Source organism: Aplidium turbinatum, chromosome 4 (assembly GCF_918807975.1).
Source record: "Aplidium turbinatum chromosome 4, kaAplTurb1.1, whole genome shotgun sequence".
Lineage (NCBI taxonomy): Eukaryota > Metazoa > Chordata > Ascidiacea > Aplousobranchia > Polyclinidae > Aplidium > Aplidium turbinatum.
The window spans coordinates 36,262,197-36,276,211 of record NC_137475.1 but is presented as its reverse complement, the minus strand read 5'-3'; the positions used below and the strand labels follow the sequence as shown (position 1 = coordinate 36,276,211).

At 35.9% G+C, this 14,015-nt stretch overlaps 1 protein-coding gene across 1 annotated transcript; it reads right to left on the bottom strand.

Annotated features, from left to right (window-relative positions):
- Nucleotides 1-1,022: 1,022 nt before the first annotated feature.
- On the bottom strand, nucleotides 1,023-13,073 carry LOC145768782 (uncharacterized). The gene is made up of 10 exons (XM_082580373.1): nucleotides 12,973-13,073; nucleotides 11,899-12,006; nucleotides 9,965-10,102; nucleotides 9,566-9,622; nucleotides 9,363-9,430; nucleotides 8,837-8,964; nucleotides 8,292-8,484; nucleotides 6,434-6,483; nucleotides 3,654-3,821; nucleotides 1,023-2,531 (listed from the first exon to the last, which is right to left on the bottom strand). Exons 1-10 carry the CDS (start codon nucleotides 12,978-12,980, stop codon nucleotides 2,115-2,117), a joined length of 1,335 nt encoding a protein of 444 aa, XP_082436499.1. The 5' UTR covers nucleotides 12,981-13,073; the 3' UTR covers nucleotides 1,023-2,114.
- Between the last annotated feature and the right edge of the window lie 942 nt (nucleotides 13,074-14,015).

Below are 14,015 nucleotides of genomic sequence, written 5' to 3'. Positions count from 1 at the left end.
GAGAGAATTTGCTTAATTTCAAGAGTGGTAGTGGGCTGTAAAAAAATTGATTTACTAATAGGATTGGAAAGGTATTCTGAAAATTGTGAAGTTTTGTTTGGGATTTTATCAACTAGCTTTGAGGCAATTGAAGAAAAATATTCATTAAAGTAGTCAGCTTTATCTTTGTTGTGAGTTAAGATTTTATCTCCACCAGCCAGACGGGACCAGGAGGTATTGAGTTGTAGGGTTAAAAACATGGTACATGTTACAGAGTCACGCCCATTCCATCCTCCATTTTTTAATTATTATTTTAGTAACAAAAGATATTAAAGCGCAAGTCTTTGTCACAAATGGTGAAATTAAATGAATGACCTCCTCACGTTACCAAATCTTTCGTAAGCCACTAGATGAGTATATATATGCTTCTAAAGTACCTCTTTGTTCAAATTGTAGCTTACCGCTTCTGATAATTACAATAAACGCAATTTACAACTTTCTAAGAAAAAAAGAAACATTTGTAATCTTTCTGTTCTCATCAAAAATGATTTTAAATTTCATTTCAACGTAGAAACAAAACTTTTGATTCCGGCTACTACAGAAATCTAGCTTTGATAATAAGGCTATGGTCAAATGGACCGTAGGCTAAGTGTGCGTCGTTAAAGTTATTGAATCACAAAATACCCCAAACAAACAACAGACATGAAAACGTTTTCTCCAGAAAAGCCTCTCTCAGCCACTAACTGCCATTTTTGATTTTTTGCACAAAATTTTGCAGTGTCTTTTTTATTGATATTTTTGATTGGTCGGAATTTCGAAGCTCTGTTTTTTTTTTTGTAGATTACTGGCTGCTAGCTTACTCAGACTCGAAAAACCCTTGATAGCTCAGAAAGGCAAATTTTTCAAATGAGATATATTAACAAAGAAAAACTGGCTCATGTGAAGATTTAGGAAATCTAGCCTGCTGAGCTAAGTGAAGCTCAAACCCACCTCGAAGCATTGACCCCAGATTGACCCATCTAAAGCTGACTTCAACGTTTACAGATTATTAAAGTCTTTTATTGATGAACGCGAGAAAAATGAAGAAAGTGCATATGGAAAGAAACATAAAATACACGACTATTGATATAACATTAAGCAATAAGGCAAACGCATGACCAAAACATAAATAAACCTGACAAAAAAACAAACATCACAAAAAAATTTAAATAAATTTTTTATGCTATAAATATATTGGGTTAACGTAGGCCCACTTGTAAAACCATTGACCAAATTCATAAATTACTGCAATAAGGCTATTGGTCTGAAACCATTGCAGGCTAAGCCTCCATGCTTAATACAGTAGTCTATGATTAATAAGTCCACGGTTAATAGGCCCACCTGCTTAAACCCAAAATCGTCCGGCACCGAGATTGACTCAATAAGTGAAGAGTAGGCTACTGTAGTGCTTTTCCCAGTCAGATAAAACACAATGTGATCTGTTACTGAATTGTCATTTTAGTATTCAGATTTACAGGTGGTCGTTGAAAACTTAAATTAAGGTAACTGAAAGCAAAAAAAAAGCTTGTCAACGGCAACATTAAGCATGTCAGTAAGCTTCGATACGGAAGACACAGGAACACATGGCAAACGTGGCATACATGTGAAGCACATCACGTTTGAAAAGCGGCAATTCGACACTTATAGTGAGCGCTTATTTATATCTTGGAAGTTGAAAGTTCGACCGTGAAAAAAATTTTCCACTCCACAAAAATACAATAAAGCTTCGATCACTGGAACATAAAATAATTCGTAGATGTTGATGCTCTTTTTGTTGGAAAATGTCACACAAATGCAAACAAACGTCTATTCTTCCAGTCAAAACGGTCTAACTTTTGTGAAAACTGTGCGTCATTTCAGTATGCAATACATTACATTTCGATTACAAACGAACAAGGAAAGCATCGATGGAATGGTGAAAGAAAACTTTCTTTAAACCCCCGATGCATATTTTTTGTAAATGCGTTGAATACGAAGCAAGGTAGCAGAAACATGGCAGCTTATGTGCAAATTTGTGAAAGTTTTATGCCTCATTTCATCATGGCATTATACAACATACAGTAGCTATTGGAAAGCAAAATAAATATCTGCCTTAGTCAAACAGTTTCAACTGCAATTATGTTTGGCATCGAACGAGAATGCTTTAGAGTTTGAGAAAAATTTAGAGATGCAGAAAGACGGTTGTTACCCACCATAGGCACGTCATCGCCTATGCCGCTGTCTGCAATCGTTGTGTTATGACAAGGAGGCTTAGTCAAAGAGTGCAATGAAGTACTCGATGACTTCGATTTGCTTTCCCCAAAGTCGCACCTTGATTCTACAAAGCGGTGTTGATCACGAAATTCATTCTTGCAATAACACGTTAAGGGTGCGCTTGAGACTTTGCCTTGTGAAAGTGAAGATGCAGGTACATAAGTGCTATAGCTTGAACTGTTGGTCATTTTACCGTTGTGATGTCGAGCACAAAGTGGACCATTGTGTTGCTGCAACACAACTTTCACGCTTCGAAACATCTGCAATAAACAAAATAGGTTAGTTTTAACAGCAGATATCTTTGAATTTTATTTTAAAAACATGACCGAGCAATGTTTCATGACTGGTGGTTGAAAGACAAACATCCTTGAATCCACTCGCTTTCATATCAAATTATTATTAACTCATTTGTATTTTGTTCCATTTTCCTCTGATCTAAGCAGTAAATAAACTAGTTAAACTAAACCAGAGGTGACGAACCTGCGGCCCGCAAAACAATTTGACATTCGCTCATGCATTAAAGACAAAAGACATCTCAAAGCTTTTTATGCCTTCACTGGTACACCTTTCCTTTGCTGTTTTCTTGCCCTAAACACTAACTTTCAGGGTTTAAAGTTAGAAAATAGGAAAGCTATAAGGTAATGTTGTGAAACACTATTCACCAACTTCACCTTGTAAAAAACTTTCCCAAAATCCCACAAAACAAAAAAAATCAATGCTTCAATGTTATTTTTTAATATTTTATGCTTCAATACTGCATTAGATAGCTTCAGCTGTATGGTTCGCATATGGGCTTTTGTTTGTTGTTTGAAAAAGAAATTTCATTAACTGATTTGTTGTTTCGAAGCATAATGGTGGAAACATTTAGTTAACTTGAGCAAAAAGGATAAAGCTAAAAAGAAGAAATCGTACTCATATGAAAGCAAACGCTTCGAAAATTAATACTGTTTTCATTATCAGTGCAAGTAGGCTACTGTTGTTGCATTATCCTTTTTGCTCAAGTTGATTTGTTTTTAATTTTTACTATTGTATTTTTCGATTCTACGTAAGATAATTTCAACTGTGTGGGTTTTATTACTTTCATCTGCCGTTTGTTACTTTTCATGAATAATATCTTGAGTCGCTTCTAAAAGATTTCATAGTAGGTTACGATTAAAAAGTTGTGTGGCCCGTTAACTCATGTGTAATTGACAAAGTGGCCCGCGACCGCAAAAAGGTTCGTCACCCCTGAACTAAACAAATGTCTCACTTCAAAAGAGCAACGCAGTATCATTTTCGTTTAATTTTTTTCATTCCACATCCCGAAAGGCCTAGTCTACGATAGGCGTGATGAGATGATGTAATGATGATGCAATGCATTTAATATAAAAGCAAGAGTTTACCCGAAATTCGTATGCGTACAAACTGAGGCATATCAGAAGGCAAGCCGTCAGCAACCACTCGATGATGGCGCCCAGCAGGTCAACGCTACGAGCATTGGCAGATACGTTGTTGAGACCCCCCTGGCACGAAGTATTCGACAACTCAAGCGTTGCATTTGGGACAGTTTCCTGCGCAACAAATATTTTCAGATTAGTTTTTTATAGATTTTTTTTTTTTTAAATAACGAGGGAGTGTGTTTTGTTTCATGTAGAAAGGCGGTGATGTTGCTCATGTCTGTAACAAATACAACGCATTCTTTGTAGTCTATACACGCTAGACGGAAAGTCGGTTGATATTGTTGTAGTTTGCTAGTTTGAGCCACTTGCCGGTTGTAGCAAAGAAGTTTAAGACAAGATACTAAAAAGCGCTCAAGGCAATCCTACGATCAAGTAAGCGTGGGAGGCTAACTGATTTTGGCAGCCTACGCAAATAATATCCAGGTGCAAGGTCATTCTATTTTATTCAAATTTATAAATTAAGCCTATTTGCCAGTCTCAAATTCAAGGTCGAGTTTTTCATTTCTACTTTTTCTAATTCTTTGTTCTTTTTTCGCAAGTTTTTTATCTTTGGTTTTCCGTGGGTTGCAAGATAAAAATGAAACATGAAATAAAAAAGCATTTTTCTCCGGAAATTTTTCTCCACGATTTTCATTCTTGTTATTATTGGTAATAGACTTCATCATACTTTTTACCTTCTTATCCAAACTATTTCTACTTTTTTTTCTAAATTACTGAACTGGAAAACCGATCGATTTGTTTAAATTCAATGATTTTTTTTGCCAAGTTCATAAATAAGCCATTATTTAGTTTGCACCCTAATGGACGTACATGAAACCAATTGCCCTTTAAAAATGTTAAATTAAATAAAATCAGAAAGTTTGAGAGACAAAAGGGAATTAGAAAAACCCACTTTAAGGGGACAATCCTAGTGGAAATAATTTTTTTATCAAAACTTTTTTGTATTTAAAAAGCAGTCAGTTTCATCAGGATTCTGAATATGGTAAAATGTTGACTCTATTCAATGTTTTTTGTGTGTCAAAGCTTACAGTGATCAATGAGAATAATGCAGTTTGTGTTTTAATTGGTGTTTTTCAAATGCTGTTTTCTTCGAAAGCAGGGCTTGCTATATTGCATAATATAGTAAGTGTATATTATATAATACAGTAAGCCTTGTTCGCAAGACATTTTTTGATATTTTCAACTACTCAATTTACAACTACTCATTTATTTCTTGTCAGAATGGCATGAAATTTTGCAGGCATAATGAATATATATCAATATTGGAGAAATGATCTGAGAGGATTTTAGCTCTTTCTGTGTAGTTTCAATTAAAATTAAAAAAAAAAAACAACAACATTGCAAATATGTCAAGTTTTTCTAATACATAAATTGAAAATTCATCTATTTGTTAAATATAGCTTACACCTGTGGAAGAAAATCTCTCATCGTTATATGGGTAAGGAATGGCGACAATGCCAGCAAAAGTTAGGAATGATATAAGTTCTCCCTTGAGACTTATTAAATTTTCTACCGGTTCCAAAAGTTACAAACAAAAAGGAAAAACGTTTGCATTTCTTTAACATTTTTTTTTACAGAAACATTTTTCCTCTATTTAAGTGCCATATTTTGATTGCAAGTTTTATACTCTTTCCAAAGATATATAATATGTAGGGTTTTCTATAAGTTAAGCACATTTTTCGACCAATTTATTAAGGGCGGTGCTGAAATTGATATTCCACCAGGAGTGCCCCATCAGCAGTAGAGCACCCTTTCAAATCTTTGAAAATCCTGTTAAACGATAAACATACACGCACTTAAGAACCAGCAGCATCCGAATCTACTTCCTGTTTCCAATTCTCACGGCTTTCATACACGTGCGTTTCCCTTTTTGTTTAGCTTTTGCTAAAACAAGTTGTTGCAACCATTTTGTACTGCTGCATTCATTTTAAAATGTGTAGTGGTAGTAATAGACGACTGTTTGAAATTTTTAAATAATTTAATCACAAAGTAGGCAAGTTGTTGCGATCAATTGCAATCATCTCAACCCTGATCGAGAGATGCCTCCCTCTAAATCCCTGGACTGAAACACCTACGAAAAACTACAACTTCAAAATCAAAAAATTGCTTGAAGTAATATGTAAAGTAAATCACACCACACAGTTAATGCTTTTTTTTCATCGTCCTATTGCTGTGGTCTATGGCTGAGATTCCTAAATTGCAAGCCATGGCACACTAGTGTGCCGCAAGAGCGTCGCATATGTGCCGCGAAAGTCTGGTGATTTGAATGATGCAGCCGTAGCGCAAAACTGCAAAGTGATTTATTCAGTAAGTTACTATAAATTGCCAATATAATTAACTGCGTAAATCGTTTAATCTTGAGATGTTTGCAAAAAGGATGTGTCTCTAAAATAGTCTAAACCAGTTAGTCGACGCTATAGCGGCAAACATTTGCACTGCAAATTCACGTGGACAGAAGCTTCCACTCTGCCATCACTGCTCCAATTGCAGTAAAAGTAAATGTTACTGGTATGCATTGTTCAAAATATAGCTAAGTAACTTCTGTCATGTGCAATATAGTTTGTTCAACGTAGCTGGTTCGATGAAAAGGTTGATGAAAGGTAATGTTTCAACACAACAAAATGATGTAGGAAGGTAACGTGCCGCGGGAGATTTCGAAATTCTTTGGTGTGACGTAGATTTAAAAAGTTTGAAAACCGCTGGTCTATTGACCTGACCCTCACCTGTGATTTGTTGCGATGGGTTAGATTTTTCGACATTCCAACTCCAGTCACTGCAAAAACAAATAAAAAAATACATTAATGAGTTTGAACTTTGAACGTATTGTTCAATCTGAATGTGTTTGTAATTGTACGGCGCTCTACACTTAATTGGTGACGGCTCACTTGATCCTCAGTAAAGCGACAAGTACTTTACAGGTGCACAGACGACTTCGGACAAAGCTGCAGAAGATGTTTTTTCTCACATCTGTTCAAAAATGTGACCACAAAAATGCTTGGAGATGCATAGGTATTGGGTAGCCCATGATGTCCACAAACTATTCCGATTTAAAACGTTGCGCTTAATAACCACGGCCCTATTATTTAAACCAGATTACGAGTAGTAACCCAACCAGAGATTTGGACTAAAGGGAAAGCGTTGCTAATAATAATCCCTGGCCATGTCTTTTGATGTAAAAATACAAGCGATTAAGAAGTCTGGTAAGCAACGTTTACTTGCCAGGATAAGTTTGCTCATTCATGCATCTTGTCATCTGCGCCCCTGGTAACAAGTGACATAAGTGCGTCTTTTGTTTTCAAACACTCATGTTTGACCACATGGCCATGGAGGCTGAAGTGCACATAAAACTGGTGCACTGGTGCGTTAACGTGCTATGTTTCTTTAAAAATAAACACGATCAAACAAAGGATAACGTTAGAGATAACGTCAGAGGGACGTTAGTCTACATTTTACATTGTGCACGCAAAAGGAACATCATTACTGCATAACCAAGTCACAAAGATACCTTCTGGAAGATGTTCTCTGTCACGTCAAGTTATTCAACCATTACAAACTATTTCAAAACATTACCGCCAGTAGCATACGCAACAAAATGTTCAGGGAGTAATTTTAATACCGTTGTAGTTGTAATTGTAGCGGCGGCTTTTACTACACGACAATTAAAGTAAAGCAGCTACAACTTCGGTTGAATACAATATTAACTCGTATCATTGTTAATAAAGTGTTTATATCGTGACGTCACACGTTTTATACCACTTCAGAGACAAACATGATATTTTTACATATTTGGAAAATATGGAAAGTAGCCTGCAACAGTGGACACGATGCAAATCACACCACAGTAAAAACTTACAAGAGCGTGGAGAGATAGAACGGGGATCAAAATACCAATAAAAAATTTTGCGAGCAAGAGGTTAAAAATACCGAAAAAAATTGTGAGAAAGAGATTAAAAATACTCAAAAAATTGTGAGAAAGAGATTAAAAATACCCATAAAATTGTGAGAAAGAGATTAAAAATACTCAAAAAATTGTGAGAAAGAGATTAAAAATACCCATAAAATTGTAAGAATGAGGTTAAAAATACCCAAAAAAACTTTTTCGAAAAACCAAATGTGTTTATGAACCAACCTTATTTTAGTTGATTAAACTAAAAATCGCAAATTTGGGGACGAGTCTCAAAAGCTGGGGAGTACCAGAGTACCTATTTATCATCATTGACGACTAATGCGATAATGCATGATTGTGGTGACGATGAGACCCATTAAATATTAGAATATTGAATTAACGGAACTTTTTTTATTTTCGGGTCAAAATTTTTGTAAATTACGAAGAAAATCCTCACTGATTAACCGTAAAATAAACAATAAAAAATAAAAAGCAAGAAATCGGTGTAAAGAAGCAGCTTTTTTGTCGGGGCGTAAGAAAAAAATTCTTCAAAAAATTCTATCGAATGGAATATTTTTGTTTCAAACAGTCCTAACGTAAAGCAGTTAATAAAAATGTAAAAGCAACGAACTCAATGGAAAATGAACCTCCGACTTAACTTTTCTGTTAGCATACGTCACTAATCTTCAACTTACGGCAAATCAAGGAAATGACCATGACAGTGGCTATGCCGATTCTAATGCCAGTCACACAAGTTGCAAATTTTGGCAAAACTTTGGCGACTTTGGTCGTTCGTCTGCTGATGACACTTGAAAGTATCCCGTACCCTGTACCAACGATAAAAGCCAATCCGGCACCAATGTAGTGTGGAACCTGTGCCTTTGTTACCTGCGTACATATATGCTTTAAAAATCTATGGGTTTGTTGACATTTTTGGGAAACGTAGGCATACGCTTATGGCTTGTCTCTGACTAAAATTCATCTTAAATTTGTTGGGTATTCACTACGTAGGCTACTGTTTGGCCGATGAGAATATTTGATCCAAACATCTTTAAAGCCACCAAACGAGAAACATGCAAACACGTTGGTCTGACGAAAATGAACGTTATTTTAACAAAAGTTTAAGGTCACCAAAATCTGGTTGCAAGTTCAACATATTAGTATGCTATAAAATAAGAAAACGGTCATTTTTGTCACAAAGTTACACTATAGTAACCAACAGACTAGGCAGAACAATTACCTGGAAATTGCCCACCATTATCACCCCGAAGCAACTTAAGCCTCCAAACAATAACGTGATGTGATTGAAGCAACCACTTTGTCCCATATGCTGGTAATAGCGCCAGGCTAAGAACGCAACAATCAAACCTGAAAAATGGATAGAAAAATAACTATAAAAAAAAAGAAATAACAAAGGACCGGTGAAAAATTATCACAAAGTCTTCGTATCGTCAATGAGCTAGAATTGTGCTGACGCAAATGCGCTTCCAATAAAGAACAGTGGCACTAAATCTTTTTAATAAACAAGTGCATTCACCAAACCCAGTATTTTTTCAGCTGATTGAAAATAAGTTTTTTAGACAAACGGAAACTCTTGACCTTGCCTATCGATGTTTACAAACTTTTGCGTGGGGGAAAATAACACGGTAATTTAGCAACACTCAGCAGGAGATTATAGTTTCGTGGTATGAACAGATGGAAAAGTTTTGATCATTTGAGTGAACGTCATAAAAGCAGTGGAGCGTCAAAATAGGAGCAAGTCATACCTAAAAATCCCTCCGTATTCAAAATCAAGCCGAAGATCATTGATTCTGGATATTCGGTACCTGTATAACTGTAGAAAATAATTGTATATTGTATTTTCAGGAAACCTTAAACTAAGGCACAACATGAGCCACAAGGCGTTAGTTTGCAGTAATTGAAGTAATAATTCAAGTATACAATCTACGGGGTTTTATTATCGACTTACCTGAGATATGGCAAAATCCATTTCTGAAGATGGCAGTTGCTTTTGGCAAAAAAATATCTGCAAATTCAGTCAAAGGGGTAAAAAGGGTAAAAATGCTTGTTTTAAACACTCTCCAAACGTAATCAATTGTATTCATACCGCACAACACAAAAGATATAAATATATGCTGGAAATTTTGTGGAAACCACATCCCAGGGTCATACCCGTCAATAGGTCATTTAACTTGAAGCTGGCAACATCATCTAGCAAATCAGCCTTTTTTACGTTGATTTAATGTGTGAAAACGTTAAATCAACTCGTGAAACGGATTAGCTTCTTGGTAATTTATTTTGAGAAAAACTCACTCATCAAAAACACTAAAATTTATACAAGAACAAACAATGAGAAATTTATGCTTACGTTATCACAAATCCAGCAGCTGAAGTGAGGCCGAGGAACAATGGAAGGATTGACCAGGACAAAGTATAAGACGTGCATCGGTAGACTTCATTTTTGCAAGTTTCGTTTGAGCAACTTCGCACTACCACGTCACCATTTCTGAACAACAATAACGTTCATAAAACAATAGATTACCTCTGGACTTTAATTCTAGGCTGTTGAATGACTATGAAAAAAACAAAGTACGGTATTGCAGATGAAGTATAGGGCGATCAATGTAGACCACGTAAAGTTTAAAGATAGCTCCAACTGATGATTATTTGAAGGTGGTACTTTTACCATTTTTTTTAAAAACTATTATTGGCACTTGTTTTGTTTTAAATCGATGTTTAATATTATTTCCCAAAGCTGTATCCACGCAGACGAAAAATGGAAAAGATTGTGAGGTAAGCAACGATCATGCTGCTATAAAAGCGAAACTCAATCTATAGCAGTGGTTCCCAACCTGGGGTCCGCGGACCCCATCGTGGTCCGTGAGAAAGCATTTGGGGGTCCGTGATTACCTTGATGAATTTTGGAAAAAGGCGATCTTTTTACTTTCATTTCTCTCATTAAATTTGCTTACGTTGAAAAAGTTTTGGCATGGCACTTTGGGTCACCTTAAAATTCAAATACTGCTGACATTTCTTGAACAATTCATTTATTTTCTTATCTGAGCAAATATTTAACCTGATATTTTCCGCAGGAGTCATAGCGGCATTGCAATGTGACACAGTACAGAAGTTGAGTAGCATAATTATTACAATAGTCAATAGTATGTTAATTGAGTTTCAGACAAAATTTAGATAGGGGTCCGCAGAATTAATAATTTGTCTAAAGGGGTCCGTGACAACAAAAAGGTTGGGAACCACTGATCTATAGCAATGGAAAAGATGTTCGTTGTTTTCCTCTTGAAGTGTATCGTTTAGCTTTTTCAGAGAATTGGTTATAGAAAAAAATCCAGAAATATAAAACTGGCCCTCTTTACATTTCTTGTCGTATTTGTTTGCAGACTTTGAAGCAATTTAAAAGCAACCAACTTTGTAGTTAGGTGGTGCAAAATACTCGGCCAGCACTGTACAAAACAGCATTTACACGATAATGAATTATAATACATGCAATTTTATGAGAAATGTATACTTAAAGCACTTTAAATTAAACTGTAGAGCTAGCTTATTTGTAAACTTAAGTGAGCAGTTCCAAAAAAATCCTAGCTTACCATTAGACTGACATGTATTGTACATATCGTAAAGACTTTCGATTATCACTAATATGGCACCTTTAATATATCAATTTACATTCAGTCTCTTAAACTTGCAATAATTCCTGCTCTCTGCTTTCTAATGTGAATTCCCAAAACTTCCAAAAATATCCGACTTAGAAACATTAAAAAAGGCAGAAAATATGACACTAAATTGATGAAATCAATGAATATAAGTTCGCCTCGATAGCTCAATCGATTAGCTCGTGACTTCGTGAACGAAGAAGCTTCAAGATCAAGCGGCGCTGGTGCGACTTTCGGCGTGTGCGCTTGAGCAACGCATTCTGAGGACTGCTCTCCATTCAGCGGCACCCAATGGAGGGAATAAATTCCCGCCAACAACACTTCATCAATCGGAAACTTCAATCTGTCAATCTCGGTAACCGGCCCTGCGTCAAAAGTCTCTACAAGTAAGCGAAACTAGCAGAAATAATCTATCAAAACTTTGTCAGTCCGAGGATAAAACTTCAAAACCAAAAACCAACTAAGTTTATTATAGAGCTTTCACCATACACAATATGGCTTCGTCAGTACATATCTGAGACTATCTGATATGCACGGTGCCAGTACTTATTTCTCTTTTTGTTGTTTAATTGACTGATGAGTACAATATGAAAGCATGACCATGATTTTTCGTTCTGAGTTGAAAAAATACCTGGACTTTTCACCATCATCTTCTGTCGAAGACATGTTCGGATGATCAAATTTTTCAGAAGACATTGAAACCGAAGATCGTAGTGGTTGTAAACTTGTGTCTTCAAATCTTTGGTTGAAAAAGAAACGTTACAATTTAGACGTTAAAACTGCACATAGCAAGAAGTTGAAGCGATTTTGGATGACTGAAGCTTTCTGATATTAATAAAAAAAATTAAATTTTTAGTGCACACTTGCGAAGAAAAGCTGTAGGTTTGTATACCGGTACTTTATCAAGTTATCGCACCTCAGCGGCTTTGATAATTCAATGATGCTTTTAAATCTAGCAATAATTTTGAATAGACGACAACGTCCAATGTTCTTGGACGTGTGAAAAGTAAAATCAATAAGCGTTGTTTTGTCTTATTATGTGCAACATCAGTTCAGTTCAGTTTGTTTTTATTTCTGACCATCACAACGAAAAACAATATATGACAAACATAGCAGAGGTCTAGAAAAAGGTAGAAGCGACAAAACGCGGACGTTATAACGTGCATGATACCAAAGCAGGACAATCAGTTTAAAATATGGCACGGTCGCAACACCTCAATATGGCACGGTCGCAACATACCATTACGCGTAGCCTACTTGCACAAATAATACCAGAAATGTTTTACCATTTTAAGTACAGTATCAATAACGTGTAGCAATCACCTTAACAAAGTGCCAGTAACATGATAATGTTGAAAAACTTTAAAACAAATTGGTATAGGTATAATTCTGCTGTGCAAATACTTAGATTGATAGTGTTATGTGTTTTTATAAAGTGCTGCATCTATATATAGCTGATACATACATGTTATGCACAGAGCGTTAAAAGGATGTTTTAGGACTGTAGTATGAAGACTTCCTTGATGTTTCATGCTTGACAGAAAAGAGATTTGGTTTTACCATTTTAAGGGCTTTGGGATGACCCGAAGCTGGACAGGGTACCGAACCTACATCTATCGGCTCAGACATGACACTCCATTAGCAAGCGTCCGAGCGAGTAGACCAGCTCAAAAGCTTATGTTAACCTAGAAAAAATCTTACTTACCGTGTCATTTTATTAAAGATCTTCTGTGTTGAGCTGAATATTTTCTTTGCAGTTAAAAGTGCTAATTTTTTTTTAAATAATACATAAATCCAATACTCTATAATTCTGTTTGTTAAAAAAATATTACTATGCTTATAGCCTCAAGTTTGTAGACGAAGTTATTATTAGGCGTGCCATGTTGTATAAATCAAACTAAAAGCATCAATGAGGACATGCTCGCATAGCTTCCAATAAATATTTGAAGCACATTCTCACACACAGACTCGCACGACCTTACTCAAAAACTGCATGTTTACAAACCTAGCATGGGGTTAAAGGACATGTCGTGAAAACGACAGGTGGAATCGAGGGTTTAGGAGTTAGATGAAACGAAATTAGGGAGATTATTTTAACAAATACCAGGTCTTTTAACTTCCAAAAAATCATAACCCCAACATTCACTGCCCCCGAATCCTGCAACGATTAAAATACTATCGTTTACATAATCGTCGTTCAACTGTCATTTGACCTACTATCGCGCCGTTTGTTTTGAAACTCAAACACGATTCCTTGTGTTCCATTACATCAAAACTGTACAAAATCATGCGACCCGACGTCCAGATAGCAAAACCCGTTATTTTTACATTGATTCAACGTCTGCAGACTTTAAATCACTGCAAAAGTGACCAATTTTACTAGCTAAATCTCAAGTCAAGCCACTCAGGCATTGAAAAAGGCGTTGCTGTATACTTCCCCCGCCCCATCAAAATACCGGTTCAAATCCAAGAAAAGTTCTCATTATTACATCATTTTAATGTCTTGCTGGCTAAGCTGCGTTTACACAAACACATGGCATCAAAAATCAGTTACACGACGACGACTTCCACATGCCAATCAAAGTTGAATTTAACGAGAACTTCTTGTTCAATCGAAGTAAACTCATATTACAATAAAGGGTAAGCAACCGCCAACCGGTACATGACAGTAGCATTTAATTTCCAGGCAACAAAATCTATCATTTTTACATTGATTCAACGTCTGCAGACGTTGAATCAATGTAAAAA

Coding starts and splice junctions, on each gene's coding strand:
- LOC145768782 (XM_082580373.1), bottom strand. Junction 10,103..11,898: donor GATGATGGTGAAAAGTCCAG/GTATTTTTTCAA, acceptor ATTGTTGTTCAG/AAATGGTGACGTGGTAGTGC. Junction 9,623..9,964: donor GCTGCTGGATTTGTGATAAC/GTAAGCATAAAT, acceptor CTGAATTTGCAG/ATATTTTTTTGCCAAAAGCA.